Source organism: Siniperca chuatsi, linkage group LG9 (genome assembly GCF_020085105.1).
Source record: "Siniperca chuatsi isolate FFG_IHB_CAS linkage group LG9, ASM2008510v1, whole genome shotgun sequence".
NCBI lineage: Eukaryota > Metazoa > Chordata > Actinopteri > Centrarchiformes > Sinipercidae > Siniperca > Siniperca chuatsi.
Genome location: NC_058050.1, coordinates 12,544,950 through 12,566,518, shown reverse-complemented (window position 1 = coordinate 12,566,518; position 21,569 = coordinate 12,544,950). Strand labels below are relative to the sequence as shown.

The window sequence follows — 21,569 nt, the reverse complement described above, 5'->3', positions numbered from 1 at the left end:
AATAAGAGGTTCACATTTTGAAGTTTTTATTTCCCCTTGTTTATACATTATCCCTTGAAAACCATTCTTTAAACAATACAGGTTTTAAACCAACATTTAAACAGACTAAACAAATGTACTAGTTGGACCTCGACTGCATGATGGACTGTTATTAGTAGAAAATGGGGTAAATTAACAGATACACAAACAAATGGAGTTATTTACTGATGAAAGGCTTTGATTTTTCATGCTAAGCTACATTAACTGTCATTAAACAAGGTAAAAGAATGACAAGACAGCTAAAAATTCATAGACATTGGAAAATAATGACACATTACAGGACATAGTTCCATACAGATCGGCATATATTAACAAGTTAAATTATACAAAATAGTTTTTTAGCAATTAAGACGTTTGGGAAAATATTTTGATTTATTTGTTATGAAGATCTTAGAGAAGGTATAACCTAGATGCATTCTGTCCCAAACAAATTATAGCTAAGTTAATACATGTTAATTGCAGAAAACCACATAAATAAACTGATTAATAAATAAGTAAATAAATAATCAAATAAATAAAATATTGCATGGAAACTGGCTTTACATAAATAAATAAAACTATATAACATATAAATAAATAGTAATAACGTAAGAGAAATCTTTGTAGAACCAAAAGTATAAAGAAGCATAGCTTGTTTCATTTTTCGTGCAGTCTAAGAATACATCTAAAAGTAAACAGCTCTAAAATGATATTGTATACACTTGTATTATGATATTTGTACAAATGCAAAGGAGTATTCTCAAATACAGGAGTCAAGCGATTTCTGTTCCAAACTGCTGCTTACAAGAACAACTGACTGACTGCAATGAAAAACTTCTTTAATAAAGAGAGGACTGGAATCCAAGAGTTTACATAGACAGATGAATGACTAAGGAAAGTGCATTCCCCGCACATCTGGGGAATAATACAACAAAATTAAGCAGAAAAAGAGAAGGTAAGCTGGTACACAGCAAGACTCCCACTGCATAGCTGTCAAATCTGTTTCAGATTTTACAAAGCTCCAGGCTCCTCTTGTCCTAGCATATGCTGCCTTTTCCAAAGACTTTTGTAGCCAAAGGCCATGAATAAACTCTGTAAATAGTGGCAGGCAGGAGCACAACAACCCCATACAAAATCCTGTTGCTGGTAAAACCTGGAATGTGTCCAGCTTTTAAAACGGGATTCTCATTCTTTCAGTTGCCTATTCAATAAAAAAATAGCCTCTGGGTGAATGGCTGGTTGTTGGGGTTAATTCACTGGCCAGTCCAAGAGGGTTCAGCTCTAAAGGTTCCCACGATGACATATGACATCATGCCAAGTGGGGATCGTTGGCAGGGCTGACAGTGAAGCGCGACGATGTCACTGGATTGGCCCCCACAGGCGACCTTGGTTTGATTGATAAATCATCTTTCCTTTTTGATTCTTTGCTCTTCATGTTTGGCCCTGATGGAAAGAAAAACAAAGTCAAGCGCTATGTGAAGGCCCAGTCACATGTTTCTTAGGTGCATAGCTTGAGTTGTGCTTCCCCAAACCATTTCACTTTACCTCCATTTTGTCATCAGGTCATGTTCATAGCAGTAATTTACAAGTCAAATTACGACACAATGTTTCATATATCATAAAACAGACTTTCAGCTCATTAGTAATTATTTGAGATCTTCCTGCTGCTTTAGTTTCTGTCCTTTTGTTATCTGTGTCCTGATTCCTCCAGCAAAAGGGAGAGTCTAGGTTGGCTTACTTATATACTACTGGCGTGGTAGCTGGTCAGAACCTACTTATCAGGATTCATGGGGGAAGCCCAAAACTTAAGTCATATTTTCAAATGTGTTATTCAATATAAAATCTCTTCTTCTTCTTCAATCATACAGTACCAAGTGATATTGTGGATTAAACTGAGGAACTATTTACAGTCTGATTTGCTTGGTCCCTCACACATTATCATAACTGTCCGAATGTTAAAAGCATCAACACTGATATCATGGATGGATTACTGAATGGACCCAGGGGCCAAGGGGTCAGGGGGACCCTGGGCAAGATATATATATTATATTACAGCTGCACAGCATACTGAAGCTACAGTAACATTTAATTAAAATATTAGTATTAGTTAATTAGTAAAGCAATTTAAATTAGATTCAAATCCCCAGTGTAAACTAAATACTGAAGTTCAGGTTCAGTTTTTAAACTAACAGCAGCACCTGAGCGTTCTGGTTCACCTGCAGTCTGGTTGGTGGGCCTTTTACAAGTCTGTGCCCAGGGGCCTGTTGTCTCATAATCCATTCATGACTGGGATACATGTGCCTTTAATACTACTGACATATACAGCAAGATATTAGTCAAGTCAGAAAATAAACTAATAATCTATATCTATTAATATAATCACACTGAAGCAATACCAAACAGTTTTTAGTTAAAAATAACTCAAAGGGAACACAGCCTCTTCTTTCAACGCTTTGAAGTTTCAATTCTAAAGGCTGCAAAGATCATGAAAGCATCTAATTTTGGAGTTTCTGCATTGCTGTATATGTGCACAGCCCAAAGGAAAGTCTGAGCCCAAACTTTCATTATTCTGTGAAATGAGGTGATCATTGTACGAGATGGAGAGAGGAAGTCAAGAGAGCAAATGAAAATGTGTTAGGAAACACAGCTTAGGCTTGCATTGTTGAGCGCAGGATTTATGTCCCCGCTCAGTTCCACATGTCACAGTGTCGAGGGGGATAATTATAGAAGATTAATTCTGGCTGCATATTTGCAGAGGACATGGTTGAACTGAGGTTTTTCCATTTGGGTGGGCGGGGATGAGTTAGAGGCTGTTAGATTTTATTACGTCATTCTCCGACTCAAGGTAGGGACTGTGTGATTATACATGTATAGAATTAAACATATTTCAGACTTCTGCGCATTATCTTTATCGTCTAACAAGCCTAAGAGTCTACAGCATGCTAGCGGCTCTGTGATGATGCACTTAGGCACAGCAGTGCTAAATGCTAATGTGGGCATGCTAACATGCTCACACTGACAATGCCAACGTGCTGATATTAAACAGGTATAATGTTTAGCAAAACACAATGTACAGCTGAGGATGATGGGAATGTCATTAGTTTTGCAGGTATCTTACCACGAAAATCCAACTTGGTGCTCTTGACAGACACTGGGGCTCGACTAGTGGGCGCTGAAGTGCCCAACTCATTGGTTGGAGTTTCCTGTTATAATGAAACAGAATAGTCAGGCCTCCTTTTGTCATATCTAACATGATCTCTTATAAATCAGTTATTGGAAGTATTTGAAATACCTGATCAAAAAGATAGATCGTGACATCATCAAAAAAGGACACATTTCTTCCTCTGTCCTTCTCTCTGTCCATCGGTTCCTTGGGTGATTTCAGCAGACTCCTCAGCCCGACACGTTTGTCCACGTCTGTTTCTGTGACAACAATCACCGTCCGGGAGCTTTCGTCCTCCTGCTCATCCTCCTCCTCATCGTCAGGGTCGCTTCCCGAGGACAGACCTCTCCGTCTTCCGATCCGATTTCCAATCGCACCATCGCCAAATCCTCCTTTACCGGTGGGGATGAGGGGAAGAGTCAGAGTGAGAGGAGGGAGAGCGAGGGACAGACGAGCTAGTTTTGCTGTGAAAAAGAGAGCAGGGAAGAGATGTTAGATATGAGGGATACCTGACAAGAGTCCCAGCTCTCGCCTAACTGGAAGCGGGCAACAGTCCCAACTTGTACAAATTGGATTAGTGAAGTAATTAAGTAAATTTATTAGAATTAGGACAGGAAGTTAAATCACTTGCCAGGAACTGAAGTGACAGTATCACTGTCACCTTTATTTATTTGTTTACCTCAATGCCAGAAAACTCTTTAAAAATGTGGATGAAAGTTTTCCGACCCTCTACAGGCAGACCAGTTTGCTTAGGAGGTATTGACATCTGCTATTTTTCCCTCTGATTCGTCTTCCTTTTCTTTTTAGATTGAAGATATTTACTTAATTATGCACTAGTTTGTTTTTATTTTTCGTTGTTGTCATTGTTTTCTGTGTCCTGTAGAAAATAAAGGGTTCTAGCTCTTTCATCTTGTTCTTATCTCTCTTCACTATATATTATTAAAACTCTTTTGCTGAAGTCTGTTTCCCCTTCGAATAGTGTTTCCCACAATGCTACGCTCCATGATTGGGGTAAGACCTTAATTTAGCTTAACATTAGGTAGGCATTGCAGAGTTAGGTTCTGGTTAAGAGAAGGGAAAACAGAAATCAATGGGGAAACAAACTTTTACAAGTAAAAATATTTGAGAAGGAGTAACTAGTCTTAAAAGGCAACTGAAGATGTACTATACATGTTATAAGTATTTAATTATCTCAGTCATGTATATTAGAAATACATGCAACATGAAGGTACCTTTCATTGCCAGGTTTACAGTAGGCTGAGGGGTTGTGACCTCAGGTTGTTCAATCACAGTGAGTGGCTCAGCTTTCGTTTCATCAGACTCGGTGTGCAGCTGAATGCTGGGGGAACTTTCCTGCTCCTCGTGGCTACAACAACAACAAAACACACACACACACACACACACACACACACACACACACACACACACAATAATTAAAACATGTTAACATATTATACACATACATACACATATTAAAGGGTCACTTCACCAAAATAACACATTTTTCACTTAACCTTTATGGAATCTAGCCATGCAGTATTTTGTAATATCTCTGCAATTTATGCTGCAACCACCAATATGATGCAAAATAATGGAAATTCATTTGTGGTGCCCACAGCTACATCTCTTTCCAGAGACAGTATCCCTGTTACTTTAGATAATCAACAGATGTTTATGTCAACAGTTTTCACTGGAACTACTTTCTACCAAAGAAATAGTCCCTCTGAAAACGTGTCGCAGGGTGTTCTGTAGATTATCCAGAGTAACAGGGACACTCTTTTTGAAAAGCGTGTTGATGTTGATGTTTTAATTTTTTATTTTTATTGGTCCGAGCACTGCAATTCAGAATCCACTCACCCCCACTATATTGGGGTGAAGGCAAACAAATGTGTCAAACACTGGGCAAATAAAACCAAAATGATCTGTATTGCTGAATACTGATGTGCCCCTGAAGTCCCTAATGAGGATATTTTGTGAATAAAAGAAAAATTATGGGCCCCATAAGATACCACTAAAGGTAAGTCAGTTATTTTTTGTGTGATTTGGGTGAATCGACCCTTTAACATAAACTCAGGAATAGATTTCCAAATTCAGCCATCTTCATACCTTTCATCCTCTTTTTGTTCTTTCACAGTGACAAGCTCACTGCTGTTCTCTGTGATTTGTTCCCCCCAGGGCCGCAGCATAACTGTGTCTTTAACAGTCGACCCCCAAAGCACATTTGTTTTCACATTTTCACAGAGGGAGTACTGCAGCCTCTCCTCACACACCTGAAGCAACAAAACAAGACAATAAATAGGGGTAAATGAACTCAGAAAGGTAATATAAGGAGCACACTTACATCAAAGAACAAGAAAATATGCCCACCTGCATCATAAGGCCATTCTTTGTTGTCATCTTCGAGAGAGATCCCTGGTCTTTGACATCAGATGTTTGGCCTGGGGATCTCTTGCCATCATTCCTCTCCTCTCGAGGTGACAGTTTCTCCTGTGAATCGAGGATCACATGTGGTGCAGACTCTGCCAACTTATCAGAGTTATCAAAGATCCCGTCTTCCTTTAAATCCATCCTGCTCCCCTCGGGAGTAGAGGAGCCACATATCTCTTCACCTGTATCACTATCGCCAACTCTACAGCCTTTCTGATCAGGTGTTTTCTTCAAAGACTCCAGGAGCTCCAGGTTGCCCAGAAAAAGGTTGCCCAGAGAGTCCTCCTCATCCCCAGATATGCAGCACAGTTGTTCCAGTTTTTCAAAATCCTCCAGGGGCTCCTCATCCAAATCTTTCCACTCAGAAATCAGTAATTCTGGGAGATTGTTGAGGGGAACTTGGGGTGAAGATGGGGTGGCAGATGATGTTTTCTGGAACAGATTATTATGTTCATCCTGCTTTTCTATGTTGGGCGTAAGGTCGTTCTCATCGGCCAGTGTTATATACACAGAGGGGAGGTTCAGATTGGCTGAGATCCCTATACTCTGAATTGTAGCAGGTGGCTCTGAGACATCTGTGTTGTGTGTTGGGGAAATATACGGCACTGTTTCAGTACTAGCAATAACGTCTTCTAGATTAATGTGACTAATAAACTCCTCTTCCTCTTCAACAGATGGCGGCGGACTAGGAAAAGAGTCGTCTAAACTCTCCAATTTATCATCTTGCACATCAAGGTCTATGCTTGGTGGAGGACTAGGAAAATCTACTGAACTGAAATTGTCTACCTGTGGATATGACTGATCTATCTCCTCCTGCACATCAAGGTCACTGGGACAAGAGATAGGATTGGGTGGAAGAGACAAGTCTCTGTAAACCTCCTCTACGTTCATAATGCTTACTCTATCTTCTATGTGTTGCCTTGCAAGCCGTGGGCTCATTGCATCCTCTGAATCTAAGCCTGATTCAACAAGGTCTGAAGAGTTCACACGAGAAGCTTCGGTGATGCAAATAGATATATTTGAGCTTTTATTCTCTAAAGTGTGACTGAAGTCGTTCTCTAAATTAGATTCTTTGTCAGCATGCTCAGCTGATGTCTGTCCCTCTTTTTGAATGTTGCAGAGGTGATTCTGAGGCCACCTGTTAAAATTTTGATTTCCCTCTGTCTCTGTGGAGTCTAGCAGACCTTCTCTGTCCCTGACTGTCTCTGTGCATGAAGAAATCTGCCTCTCTCCTTGCTCCAAGGTCTCCTGCTCTGGGATTTCTATATTCTCTACTTCAATATCTGAGATTTCTCTTTTCAGGTCTTCGTTAAAACGGCCAATTTCTCCTAGGTTCTCAATATTCTCCTCCTGTTGTATGTCTTCCACTTGGACAGTCTGTTGGTCATCATCATCTTCCCACTTTTCCTTCATGGCATTATTACCAGCAAATCCTTGTGTTTCATTATTCCAGGTTTCTTCACATCCCTCCAAGACAGCAGGGTGAGGTTCACTTTCCGCAAGTTCATCATTTTCGTCAGTCTCCCAAAACTCCTGACCGACAACAAGCCTTTCCCCTACCTCCCAGGTCTTGTTACTGAATCCGGAGAAAAATTCAGATCTCAGTTCAATGTCTTGGCACCTCCTCTCTGGAGAGGCCCACTGGTCATTTTCATCAGGCCACAGGCGTAAGTCGCTTGACTGTGAGAAACGCTGGCAGTCAAACTCTCCTCTTACCACACCAGAGCCTGTACATCCTTCATCCTCCTCTAGGGCGCTCCATAACTCTTTAGTTTTTACATCCAGGCCCTCACAGGAGTCTTTATCCACACTGTTAGCAGAGTCCATTCGACTTGCTGCTCCTCTCAGGGGCGATTTTTCCTTCATGGCGTTACTCAGCTCTGCGGCAGCCAGCTGTTTCTCTGTGTCTGTCGTGACCTTCTTGTCCTCGCTGACGTCTGAGCAGCGCAGGTTTCTCAGGCCCAGTTCGTTGTGGTCTAGACCAGGCCTTTCTTCACGTCTCTCAGGCTCTTCAACACCCTCCTCAGCCCAAGAGGGACACATCAGACCACTCACTTTATCATAGACAGACTTCCCATCATCACTTGGCTCAACTACAGATGGGATTTCATTGTTAGATGTGGCATCACTGGTTTGAATGCCGTACAGTTTAGATAATCTTGACTCTCTGTTGTCAACTTGGGATGGTGTTACAGATTCAACAGTATCATTTCCACATTTGAGGGAGTTCATTGCAGAGAGATCAATATCCATCTCTGTAACACTTGTGTAATCATTGTTGCTGGGCCTTAACATGCAATCCTTTGACTGGCTGCCAGATATAGACTCGATCAAAATATTTGTCCCAGCAAGGCTCTTGGAATGTAGATTTAAATCATTCTCTGCAGCGTCCCGGTATTTGCAATCTGTCATCTGAGAGATGATGCCATCTGTGAACTGGTTGTCTATTGTATACCCACCGCTGTGCGGGAGCCCTTTTAGTGGCTCATCATCTAATTCTGAGAACAACTTATCAATTAAGTCAACACAGTCCTTGGCCTGATGATCATCACTCAGCAGTGTTGACTTTTTGCTCTCGTTTGGGAAAATGCCAGAATCGTCTCTCTGCGATGACTCCAGCCCTTTGTTTAGAATATCTTTGTCATCACCTAAATGAGAGATGGCATTTTCTGAAGCATTTTGATTTTGAGTACTCGTTTCCTCACATATCTCAATAGTTGTCTTTTCTCCAGATTCACCTTTGTTATCTGACATCTGTGTACTATTTCTTAAGGGGCTCTTTTCTCCCATCTCTCCCTCCTCCTCAGTTTTTTCCTCTATCCCTGTCAGCGTTCCCCTATCCCCTCCTCGACCGCTGCTCGGCCTGGAAGCAATAAGTCCATCGCTGCTCCTCCTGTTCATCCCGTCCCCCTCCCACTCACTGTCTGAGAAATAGGCAGAGTCTCGATGCGGTGTTTCATTTCCCAGAGCTCGCCACCCACCGTTTCCCACTTCTCCTCCACCGCTCGTCCATGAGTCACTAGGTGTGAGGCAGTCGGCTGAGCTGGAAGTCATAGGTGACAGGGCCGAGTCGGTCGGGGTGACAAGTGAGACATCAGAGGATGGGTCCCAGTCTGGAGTGGTTGGAGTGGCAGCAGGAGTGGGTGCCTTTGGGGCAATGTGACAGTGTTTTTCTTGACCAGTGTCATTGTGTCGAAGTAAATTTTCTCTTTCATCATTATTTTGAGAACCCAAATTTTTAGAGTTCTCCAAATCATCATCTGCTGTCATGTGTTCAGAGTCCACTGTAGGAACTTTATCAGTGTGGTACTTTTCTTTATCATGATCATAAGACATGGTATCGGTCTTTCCACATGTTTGATCTCCTCTCTCAGGGCTGCTGGCCTGTACGTCTTCTTTCATTATCTCACCATTCCCTATAACAGCAGCCTTTTGACTATCTGTTTCATTTGTAATTAGGGATTTGTTCTCACGCAGTAGCACAGTGTTACATTCCTTAACACCCTCAGTGGACTCAGAAGGAGAGTGCTCTACAAGATCTGTTTGCTCTCCTCTGGCAGGTAAGGCAGGGCCGTCTGAACACTCCTCCTCTTCTTTTTGACATGCAAGTGTTTGGTTGTGCAGAAGACCATTTTTTGGCATGATTTCTGAAAATACAAAGTCACCAGATTGGCAGTGGTCAGCATCGCTTCCTTGGCTCTCCAGTTTAAGAGGTTGTTTATTTGATCCTATATGAAGGATTGGGATCTCCGGTCTCATAGAAACCTTTATCTCACTCTTTTTAGCGCGCTTGGTCACTTGGGCGTAGATGGCCTCAGTTTGTGTATCATCTTTGCCTTTTGCTCGTATGGAGCTATCTGACTTAAATCTGATGGTCTGTGTGGAGTTCGGGTCAATGCATATGGATTCATATTCAGGAGACAGGGGAGTAGGGGAGCTAGATGAGTCTGTTTGCTTTCTGTTTGCGGCAGCGTTTTGTCTAGATATGATTTCAGTCAGAAAGGTCTCAGCTGATTGGATCTCCTTCAGGAACTCCTCCCTGGTCATTTCTGTTCTCCGAGGCTCCTTCTCAGTCTGCTGCACTTCAGACTCCTGCTTCCCGATGGTGATCTCAGAGAGGAGAGAGCGGGATCTACGAATACCCTTTGAATAGGCTTCCTCAGCCTCTGTGTATGAGGGGAGACCTGGAGCACAGACATAGGGCCGCAATCTGGATCCTGGAGGATAGAGGTATTTTACTGGATCACCTTCTGATCCTCCCTCCAGATCCGTGTCCATCCTTCCTGTGTCGATCTCTGTGAGGAAAAGATCCCTCTGGAATGATTCTTTAGTGAATGTATTGTCCTCCTCAGCTCCTGTCTTGTTGGTCCGTTTCTCTGGCCCCCATGACTGTCCTGCTGACCCCAGCTCTGTGATCAGTGACTGAGAGCGGCGCATCCCTCTGTTGGGCAGCACAAAGTTCCCCCATCTCTCACCATCTCTTTTCTCCTCCTTCTCTTCTTCCCATGAAGCCTCTGACTTGCACTCACTAGACTCTGTCACACTAGATATCTCTGTCAGAAACAGATGCATGGGGGATTTCTTGGCAGCGGCCACACGATCTGCCTGAAGTTCAGCATCTTCCTTCCAAATGCTAGGCAGGATGGTGTCAAGGCGTGACTGAGTCCTTTTCATTCCCCTGGAGAAGAGCTCTGCACAGGCTGGGTCTGTCTCTTCAGATAGGTTGGAGTGAGTGACAGTAGTCCCACCGCTGGGTCTCTCAGGGGACATAAAGGGAGAGTCATCCTCATCTGAGTAGGTGGGACTGGATGAAGACTGTCTGTCAAGCTGGGGGTTTGTGGGCTGAGGGCGGGGTAAATTGCGATAAATAGGGCGCAATGGGTTTTCTCGACGAACAGGAGAGTCAAAGTCTTTTGCACGAGAATGAGAAGTCTCCTTGGAGTTGTGCAATGATGCTAAGTGCCTGGTACCACCCTCTCTGTCAGACAAGTCACAGGATAGTGGGTCTCTATTGGATCTCTGCATCTGCGGCTTACTGTATCTTGAATAAGTGCCTGCTGTGTTGTAGCTGGGGCAGATTCTTTGTGGTTTGGAGTGGGGAGGGAGAGGTGGAGGACACATTTGAGGAGGCTGGGAGTAAATTGGATGGCTCGATGGGGGAAGGGAGGGGGAGAGGGACGGGGATGGGGGTAGAGTCTGTCGAGCCCGATGGAGTCCCAGGTGATCAAAGGTAGAAGGTGGGCAGGTGCTCATGAGATGGGGGTCTGTTTCGATTTTTCCAGTGATGGTGTAGTGAGGCAGTCCTCTATATCCGAGCGGAGGGGCGGGGAGGGGGCGCGAGTGAAGGTGGTTGGCTGATGACATGGACATGGAGCGAGGCTTGGGAGGAAGGACCGGGGCTTGAGAACCCATGGATGATTTTTTATCTGCCTCACTGTTTTTATTCTCCTCTTCATCATCATCCCCTAAATCAACTACTGAGAAGTCAGTCACTCTGCTCGAAGTGTCTCTGAATTCAGCCATACCTGTGTTGGGCACCTGGAGTTGAACCTCACTTGATCTAACGGTCTGGAGACCCTTTCCACACTTGTCAGAAAAACAATAGGGGACTCGCTCTTTTCCCAGCATTCCACTGCGAATCTCCACCAGCTCCATGTCTCCACGGCAAATTGAGTCAGAACGGAAAGAGGACTGAGTCTTCCCTTTAAGAGTTGGTGACTTGTCCTGGGGAGTGTGCTCCTCTAATCTGATGTAGTACTCGCTGGCAAGGGAAGGACTGCGGGCGCTTATCACTGGGACCACAGTGGGAGTGTCTAAAGACTGTCTGTGGTTATTGTTCACAGTCGGGATTGGCTGAGGAGGAGGAAGCGGTTTGTAGCCTCGTCTGGCATGAGCCTTCTCCCAGAAATACTCAAAGTTCAAGCCTTTGCTAGTTTCAGTGACTGTCAGGATGTCATCCAGTTCAGATGAGGACGGGGTGATACAGTTCCCCACAGGGTCCAGTAGGGGGTAGGAGTTATCTCTGTCTTCCCTGACGTACTCTCGCTCCCTTTGCCGCTCGTTTGCTCCAGTCTGGAAGGCAGGTGGACGGAGTAAGTCCCAGCGTCTTTCAAACGACTCCTCGCTCTCCCCTCTCCGTCCTCTGCCCTCCTCATATTCCTCATCCTCTTCATCTTCTTCCCCGACACTCCCCCTCACCATTTCTCGCTCAGCGGCCAGGAGGGAGGAGAGGAGGAGGAATATCTCCGCTACAGAAGGGCGTTGGGATGGAGGTAGCCAGCAGGACTGCATGATCTCATACCTGTAGACAGGAGAGAAAAACAGAGGAGGTACGTTTGGAGAGACACAATTACTTTCCATGGACATAATAGTCATTTCTGCACAATGCACTTAGTGGATGACTACTGACCAGTAGTCTGCATGGGAGAGTTTGAGTCTGGGCTGGGCCAAGGTGATCTGTCTCTCCCTAATGACAAACGTCAGCACCTCTTCGTCACTCAGGTGTCTGTGGGGCTGAGAGCCAAACTCAAACAGCTCCCATATAACCACCCCCAAGGACCTGGGGGGAAAAAGAAGATGTAGAGTTGGTGAGAGACAGATATCTTAGTTTTTTGTTATGTAATGCTTTTACAGCAACACCTTGTTTTATATAGAGCTCTGACTTCCCAGCAGACAAGACTGAGAGGCATAATAAGAAAAAACAGGTGAAAAGATAATCTATTGATTATGTAATTAGAGTTGTGTTATTATATTATTAGAGGGGGAAAAAACTTGTTTGGAGAAGAAATACAATAATAAACATCTTTCTTAAATCTTAAGCCATCATTCTGTGAGAGCAAAAAGTAATCTTCCTCTGTGTGTTTTGTTCCCCAGAATGTTTTCTTGTTGGTTCATTCAACAAAACACATTAAAATGGTGTTTGTAATATCAGAGCCTGAGGGTTGAGTCCAGCTTGGGCTGTTGTTCTTCCATCACTTCCTCTGATATTACTGAGCCTGGCAATAGGACTGCTGACAAACTGATGGACTTCCATACTCTGCTTCAGAAAACTGAGGTTACGCTCTTTAAAGGTAGGTACGTTGTGGTATGATTTGTTGGAGAAACATTTCAAAACACCTAACTTTGGGTCTTTAGTTTGTCTTTAGTCTCTATGAGACTCTATGAGACCAATGGAGACTAGCATAAAAACTGATATACAACATACACTCCTTGGTCACTTTATTAGGTATACCTATACACTCTCCCTTTTGCTCTATCAGGCACGCCACACTTTTCCTGGGATTAGATGTGTGGGTAACATGACTTGACAAGAAGAAGAGACTGTAAGCGGTTTTCAGATTTCCTCCCATCCTGCCAAGAATATGTCTTGACTCAAAATAACTTGCAATCCAGTACAACTTCTCTGCCACATATTCAACCTTTACAAAGCTTATAATGGCCAGTTTTTGTTAAAACCTTCTGAGATGTGTTGATACAACTATATGTTTATTACTGAGGCCATAGTTAGTGGTGGTGTACAGAGCTGCATTATATTAAATGTGTTTCTAAAATGTTTTTCCTCCTCATGTTTGTAGATGAAGTGGGCAAAACATTAGAAACACCTCTTGATATAATGCAGTCCAGTTCAACACCACTGCAAACTACAACCTCAATGATAAACATGTAGTTAAATTAATACCTCTCTGACAGTGTCAATCAAAACTGAACATTATTATCTTTGTAAAGGTACAATTTACGCTAACCTGTTGTTGGCTCGCATTAGATTTTACAGGTATACTTAATAAAGTGGCAAATGAGTGTATACTGACACAGACACCAGATAGACGAGCATGATCATAGCATTACTCACAAGAATTCCGTCTTGTCGATGCAGATTTTTCAGCAGCACTGTGTATAAACTGTGTATAAGCTGTGATAGCTTTAAAACATACCACACATTGCTGGTCTTGGTTTGGTCAGTAACAATGAGAGCTCCTCTGTACTCCTCCAGCAGCTCAGGAGCAATCCAGCGTAATGGGATCCATAGCTTGTCTGGAGTTAGGTAATAGTCCTCCTTCACAAAGACATGAAACAAGAATTACTTTTATACTGAGGAAAAGTTTCATTGTGTCATTTTTTTTTACATGATTTTAATCAAGAATATAATGACATAACAAAGGCTTTATGGTTCCTAAAAATAATAAAATAGGACTGAAAAATCTGGTAGCCTACATGGATAGATCATGAACTTATATTAGGGTTTACGTACCTTATAATGGTTATGTGAAAGGCCATAGTCGCCTATCCTAACAGTTAGGTCTGAGGTCAGCAGGCAGTTTCTTAAAGCCAGATCACTGCAGAGAGCAGAACACACCCTCTGAAAATCAGGCACATTGAACAGCGAGACACACTCTGTCTACTTGAGAGATATAATCTTGTTTAAAGACTTCTGAGTATGGACAGGAGTGAAGTCATGACTGACCTGTGGATGTAGTTGTTTTCATGGAGATGCAGGAGACCCGAGGTGATCTCAAAAGCCATTCTCTGAAGAGTCAAGAGGTCCCGAGTCGGCAGGTCAGGGGTCATCCCATCTGCCTTGCGCTGGGCTCGCAGATACCTCTTCAGGTCACCCTATTTGTACATCACAGAGTGATGTGAGTTAATGGCCAAGTGTTTAGGCCCTCCTAACACAGAGATAAAACTTGCAGGCAACACCGTACAGGCAAAGACAATATTTGCAACTTCTGCAGTAAATATGTCCCTTTTTAGGCTTTTTCCATCACAGAGCCTCAAAAGCAGCAGGGGAATTGGTAATGTGCTGGCAGCCTTTGTATTGTGTTTCAGGAAGGGCAAGGAAATAAAATGAGGACTATATAAAAGGGTGAAAAATATCTGCGAGGAAAGGACAATAGGACTCTTTATCAAACTGGATAATAGCTATAGTCTATGAGGACTCTAGTGTTGTTTGGCTTCTCTTGCTGTGTTGCTGTAATTGATCTGCTTGTGTCTTTGTTTGGCGTGAGAGTCCACTCATATGGTTGTCTTAATCAGTCAGTGATTAAGCTAGCTGAAGGAAAGAAAACAAACCGATGCAGATGCAAAACAAATATCAGTGACTTTTGAACATCTCTAATTCTAATAATTTATCATTTCTGCAGCTAACAATATGCAGAGCTACTCACATAAAATTACATTAAATCAATTAGTAAATGAACACCTCATGAAAATAAAAGTAAATAAATAAATACATTTTTTTAAACATTTGATGCAACTATAACAAAATTTAAAAACTGCTACAAAGGTAGAACATAATAGCTTTCAGGCTGATTAATACTGCATTTGTCAGTAATAAAAGCAGTATGGCAATTAGCATTTGTTATAAGAGTTTTCAGAGCAAAGTGAGACAAGCAGCACAGCTCCAAAGATGCTAAATAATTTTCACACAAATTGTAGATGTCAAAAAACTAATCAAAATGATGTACTATGTTTACCTTAAAATGACACAATACAGTGTTTGCAATGAAGAACAATAATGATGTAGTTAATTTTAAGTCAGAGGCTTTTTAAAGAAATGTTTATGTTATTTTGTATGTTCAATTTCACTTTTGTCCCATATTTAAATGGCGGATTTGTACTCACCAGTTGACAGAACTCCATAACCAGGAGGAAGGGGATGCTCTCACTGCACTGCCCCAAACACTGAAGGATGTTGGGATGTTTAAGGCTCCTGAAGGGAGAAAGAGAAACCATAGATGGACAGATCGATTACAGGGCAGTTAAAGACAAACAGTGATACAATAGATAGATAGGTAGATAGATAGCTGGCAACCATTGTACCACACAGATGAAAGTAGAGAGAGAGAGAAAAAAGAGGCACTTGTGTGAGGCACTGCAGCAAAACCAAAATAAGTGTGAATGAAAGTTGGAAAATGGAAATAAAGCGTATTGGTGTTTTGCTTGTTGTTGGGTAGGTGTGTTTGCATCAGACACAGACTGGGACACAAGAGGTGAGAAGATAACAGGACAAGTGGAGGGTTTGGGCCTCAGCAAGACCAGAAGAAACAAGAGATGTAAACAACATATGAATGTGTGTGGAAATTAGTTCTTGTGGGTGTATATTTGTGTGTGTGAGTGTGTGAAGGGATGGTGGTGGTTGTTGTGGGTTTAGCCAAGATAGGAATAGAGAAAAAGAACAGACAGCCCTGTCCTTGGATGCTTCCTGTGTGTGTGTGTGTGTGTGTGTGTTTTTGTTAAAGAGAGAGAAAGACAGCCAAAATGCAAGTCAGATTCTGAGTCAAACACACTAAATAGGTCGGTTCAGTGCTCATCACCAAGAACAAGTTTTATTACCTGCAGTAACATTACCAATCTAAGTACACAACAAAACATTATTTTTAGTTTTTTCTATTAGTTTATGTGGTTAGTTGTCAAGTCAGTCCTGATAGTAAACAAGTACGATTCAAGCTAGACATATTGTTGCTCCTTTTATCAATGATTTTAGAGACTGTAATTTTCTCAAGATGACAAAACTTACATTCTACCTCACACTCAGGTTTTGCCGATACAGCCTTACTTTGTCTGGTATGACCAGTAGCTTATGGTGACTTACATACTGTCATTTCAATGATCTGAATACTCTTCTCTATTTGTGCTGCTGTTACGCTTAATTAACCAATATCCCATAATTGTGACATGTGGCCACAGTGGTTGCAAAAGTGACATAGTCTTGCATTAAGTCCCCAAAATGGTTACCCCAGTTTCCGCAGTTTCTCCCACCTGTACGGCTCAGACTCTGCCAAGAACTTCCTCTGCTCCAGAGGGCTGGCACTGACACGCAGCTCCTTCACCACGGCCTGAGAGGAGCTGCAGTCACACAGCACTTCAGCCAGGATCACCTAGGAGAGATCGATGGATAATAATATGGAAGAGTGCCCAGGAGAAAGAGACCGGCAGTAAAATAACTATTTTGAGTTAAGACTCCTGATCTGGTCGGTAGCCAGTATTAAATATAACAGAGCAGAGCATGCTGTAAGAAACAAAATCTATGATGTGAGTCATATTTTACATGAAAACACAATGATATCTGAAAGTGAGAGGCGATCATCTTGCCTTTCCAAACCAGCCATTTCCTATCTCCTGAAGGTAGTTTAAAGTGTGTCTTTTGAAGCACTGAGACTTGGAGTCTGTAAAAAAAAGAAGAGAAATAAAAAAAGATCAGGGTCACACAGACATCAGCATTTGATGTTCTTTTATGACATTATATCTCACAACAGGAGAAAAAAAATCACTTTTAAAAACTGATACACTCAGGAGAAAACAATATTTACAGTGCTGCTCATAGGTGCAGTTACCACGATTGGCTTTAAGTGCAGCACAGAGAAACTTTCATCAGATGAATCTGAAAACAGACTTCTTGTGTCAAACTCAGCACATAAACGAGTCTGCATAGTGAAGCTCAAACAAGTAACAATAAGCAAAACACATTTTTGAGTGAAGGGGGACTTTAATAAATGACACAATACCCTTCCTGAGACAAAAATGCATGTATTCCACCCTCCTGATACCATCTCTGTCTGTGGCTAAATGTCCAACTTGGCCTGCTTGTACAGAGCACTGATGCAGAATCTTCTGAGATCATAGTTTCCACTCCATTGAAGTAGGGAGTCCAATGCTACTGGTTGTAAACTCAGTTTAAGACCTTTAATGGATCCACATCAGTGACTCAGGCTACAGACCCTGAGGGACATTTGTGCAGGACAGCACTTTTGCTTCGTTTTGAGGGGTTTGGAGCCGTGCTCAAACGAGAGTCAGACAACAGAAGAGTTGTTTAAGGTTGTTACCTGCTCCATCCTGCAGGGCAGAGCAGTTGGGCCTGTCTCTGACTGGCAAGGTGTAGACCTCAGGGAGGGAGGGACATGACGACAGGCTGTCCTCCTGGATGGGACTGGAGCCTCCAGAGCACTCCTCCCCATCTGCATTGTCAAACTCCTGGTTGAGCCACAACAGACACAGAAAAATAACAATACTGGTATAACTAAAAATATAAAATAAACTGCACTCTTTCACTTAATAATATGGTAGGATTTAGCTGCGACTATCAGAGGCAGACAAAGAGAAAGCAGCCATTCTAAACTAATGACACCTTGTCTGCCAGCTTAACAACAACACTGTCAGGTCAAAAGATGGAGGCTTAGTCAAGATTACACTGACAGCTGATTATTGACCATTTCTACTTCATTAAATTGGAATTATTGACTCCTGTTTCCATTTCCATACAGTTTATCAAGTCAAGCTTATATTAAAACCATATCGGTATGCACAAAAGGTGTGAAAAAACAAAGAAAGCAGAGAGAGGTGAATAAATCTCTTACATGTTGAAGACTTACATTGAATCCCACTCCTCCTCTCTTACAGCACAGGCAGGTCAGGAGCAGCAGGACAAAAGAGACGAGCCCCGAGCAAGAGATGAGGATGACGACGTAGGGTGGAGGAGAGAGGGATGCAGCCCTGGTCTGAGAAACTGAGAGGAAGACAGGCAGAAAATACAAGGGAGGAAAAGATTTAATACAGAACTTCAGGGTATTTGTGCTTCTATAAGGGGGGGACACACTGTTAGGTTTGAGTCAATGAGAAGGAAAAGAGAGACTTCACTCAATCAGAAAAGTGTAAAAACTTGTTACACAGCTGTTTTGTTTAGAGGAAAACCATTGGAGCGTTTGTTTTCTTAGCGACAGGTTTGGGACACAGTGGAGAACCCCAATGGACAGCTTGCATCAGGGATTTGGGGGGAAAAAAGCAGGAAAAGAAACTAAGTCGAAGTTAAAAAACGATTGTCTGAATCAGTAAAAGAAAAAAGAGACTGGAATTAAAGTTTTGAAGTGGGATAATATACCATTCCAGTAAGGAAAAAAGCATGGGGAAAGGGGAAGTATCAGAAATGGCATTCCACTCAGGAAACACAGTTAAGAAGCAGGGGAGGGGTGGCTGGAGTTGTCATTTAGGTAAAAAGGAGAGCTAATTGGGAAGGGTTGGAAACTGGAAAAAGAATTACTCAAATCAGGAAGGTTTACTACTCAGGTGAGAGAGGGAGGGATCGGGACATTTGATATTTGTACCTCAACGTAGTCGATTGTGGGAAGTGAACCATCTGTAGAAAAGAAAAGGGGCAGGGCAGGGTGGTTAAATACCCTTCAGGTATTATCTACAGGTTTCATTTAAATACTCTAGCCACAATACGTCAAACATTACTTGACAAGAGAGAGGAACAATGATACCTTGAAACAGTCAGGTCCAACTCACGCTTAACATAGTGAAGAACTTATAAATTAAATATAAACATTAATATTTAAACTACATCTGGCAATAAATGACTTAGCCTATCTTTTCTAAGTCTCAGTCAAAGCAGCATTTTAGGCTGCGAGAATAACATTAGCAAGGTAGTTGGTGGGAATTTCACCACATGTAAACCCATGTACTCTCGAAAACAAAGCTTTAAGGCTGCATTCACTGATATAACAACACATTACACACATTTAAAATAGTTGCTAACACTAAAAAAACACTATATTACAATCTCAAATAACTATAAGCATGAGAAATAATAAAAATGCATTAGAGAATATAATGATATTAACCCAGGGGGTTACATAAACATCGATAGTGAAATCGTACCTTGAAATTTATGACTAAACTTATGTTTGAGTCTGTGCTGTCATTAAATATCCCAATTTCATTCTCTGTGTCCCTCATACAAATCCAAAAATGCATTAATTCATAACATCATGATATTGTAAACTTGCATACATACATTTCAAAGTACATTTAATAATTTACCAACTTAATAAATATTGTAAAAGAAAAAGGATCAGCATTCCACTAAAAAATATAATGCAAGATAAATATGTAGGCCTCGTTTCAATTACCACTTTTAGCACCTCTTGTTTTCTTGTCTTTGATTTTTTTTTCTTCTTCTTTTGCTTACAAAAAGTTGCAACACAGACAGAACAGGATTCACTTGTTTCACACATCCCGAGCAAAAGGAAAGTAAAGATGTGTTCAGCATATAAAACCACCTTCGTATCAAAGTGTAGGCTGGTGAACGGTCCAGTGTGTTGCTAATAAAAGAGAATTGGTACACTAAATTCCAATAAATCATAGATAATCAATCCTACATGAGTTTGAGCCCATGAAACAGAGACAAATACAGCTAATTACTGATCATAATTGTTGGTCACCTGCAAAACAGGGGCTAAATATGAAAACTAAATGACCCTTTTAGCAGTGTAGTTCCCTAAACATGCACCACAAACATATAACTGGTGGCTTCGGTCCTGATGCACAATTGCTGTGCAGTGCTATTCTTTCATCTTTCCCTAGACAGATGTCCAGACAGACACTGAATATAAATAGGAACCTAACACAGGGCCTTTTCCACCAGCCCCGTGCCAGCAGCTCTTATCAAAACAATACACCACAATACAATGACTGCACACATTACACAAACACAACACTCTGCCAGATCTTGGGGGAAGAAGGCATATTCAGATTGTGAAAAATAAAGATGCCAGCAGTGGTTAATAGGCTAAATAATCTCCAGTGCCCAGAGGAGGCTATTTATAGACTAGATATCTTGCACTGACCGACGATTTTAGCCTGCTATTCATACAGTATATGCTGTTTTTAAATGCCATCGATGTGAGGCCCGAGATCGAAACACCCCCCTTATATTTTCATCACTGCATGCAAATATGGTACCCTACCCATCACCAAAGCAGGCTCGCTCCTGTTTTGATTAAGTCAGCCACGTAGCCTACTGCTATAATAATTCGCATTATGTCTCGGTCTTACAGGCTGATAATACAGTTAGCCCCCCCCCCCAATGTAGAGAGGCCTTTTAATAACTGACTACCTCTCCCCCCCTTCTCCTCCTTTCTCCAGCATCACTGACATGTTTTCAAACCCCTCTCTTCCACCTCCCCCACCACCACCACCTCCGACTCCGACTCCGCTCACCTTCCCTCTGCGGGGCTCCGAGGGCTCTCTCCGGGCTGAAGTACGACATGATCCCCGCCAGCACTACCACCACCCAGCAGTGTGGCCGCATCGTCGCCGCGTCCGGAGCAACAACAACACCATCCGAGCGACGCTGCCGACTGTCGGTGTCGGTGTCTTCTTCTCTCCCGTCCCCCCGCCACGGTCTGTGCCGTCTCCGGGCTCACGCTCTCGCTGTCTCCCCCCTCCGCTTTTCTCCTAATAATAAAAAGCGTCTCTTCGCCTTCCTTGTTGTGCTCCCCCCCCCCTCCTCCTCCTCCCTATCCTCCCCCTCTGCTCTAATCCGCAATTAAACACGGTGTGTGAGATGCTCTATTGTGCATCCTCAGCCCACCGCCCGCTGTATACATTACTGCTCTGCCTCCGTCTGCGTGGAGCACTGCTGAAAACAGCACTGCTGAAAACAGCACTGCTGAAAACAACCACCCGCTATTTCTCCAACAATAATAAACCTATTTCTTTCTCCCCCTTATCTCCCAGTGTTGGAGGGTTGTCTGTGTTTTTCTCCTCCGCCAGCCTACGTCAGACACACACGGCGCGCATTGTCATGGTCCAGTTTGATCATCATAATGCTGCCCAGAAAACGAAAAACAAATCTTTATATTATTATAATATATTGTTATAATATTCCCACAGGGAGCCAATAGTGTGTATGTGGTGCTCAGTAGGCTAGTGGGTTTATATTGATCTCATATGGGATTTTTAATCTCTTAAAGTGTTACTTCAATATTCATATGAGGACCTTGGGGTGTGATGATTCGCCTACTACTATAGCAACCTATTAATTAATAAAAATGACGTGTCATTTGACTGCGCCTACAAAGAGTGAAAGGCTTCTTCACTTTAGAAACAAAAAACAAACACTTTCTGTTATTATCAGAATGACAGAATTGTCATTATTATTTAAATGTATTTAATGTGACAGGTCTAT

General features: G+C 42.3%; 1 protein-coding gene across 2 annotated transcripts; it reads right to left on the bottom strand.

The window, feature by feature from the left end:
* Nucleotides 1-9: 9 nt before the first annotated feature.
* On the bottom strand, nucleotides 10-21,161 carry lmtk3 (lemur tyrosine kinase 3). Of its 2 annotated transcripts, none has more exons than XM_044208116.1 (16): nucleotides 20,600-21,161; nucleotides 17,959-18,107; nucleotides 17,428-17,575; nucleotides 16,697-16,770; nucleotides 16,364-16,482; nucleotides 15,227-15,314; nucleotides 14,070-14,218; nucleotides 13,857-13,941; nucleotides 13,540-13,661; nucleotides 12,018-12,167; nucleotides 5,549-11,909; nucleotides 5,288-5,451; nucleotides 4,414-4,547; nucleotides 3,311-3,645; nucleotides 3,137-3,221; nucleotides 10-1,461 (listed from the first exon to the last, which is right to left on the bottom strand). In XM_044208116.1, exons 1-16 carry the CDS (start codon nucleotides 20,688-20,690, stop codon nucleotides 1,328-1,330), a joined length of 8,388 nt encoding a protein of 2,795 aa, XP_044064051.1. In that variant the 5' UTR covers nucleotides 20,691-21,161; the 3' UTR covers nucleotides 10-1,327. The 2 variants fall into 2 exon arrangements, with proteins under 2 accessions (XP_044064051.1, XP_044064052.1); XM_044208117.1 differs by having other exon boundaries at nucleotides 17,974-18,107.
* Between the last annotated feature and the right edge of the window lie 408 nt (nucleotides 21,162-21,569).

Excerpts from the sequence above, each read along its gene's own strand:
- lmtk3 (XM_044208116.1), bottom strand. The coding sequence starts at position 20,690 with ATGCGGCCACACTGCTGGGTGGTGGTAGTGCTGGCGGGGATCATGTCG. Across the intron at positions 13,942-14,069 it reads GAAAACAACTACATCCACAG|TGATCTGGCTTTAAGAAACT; the intron begins GTCAGTCATGAC and ends TGCTCTCTGCAG. Across the intron at positions 5,452-5,548 it reads AGAATGGCCTTATGATGCAG|GTGTGTGAGGAGAGGCTGCA; the intron begins GTGGGCATATTT and ends TTGTTGCTTCAG.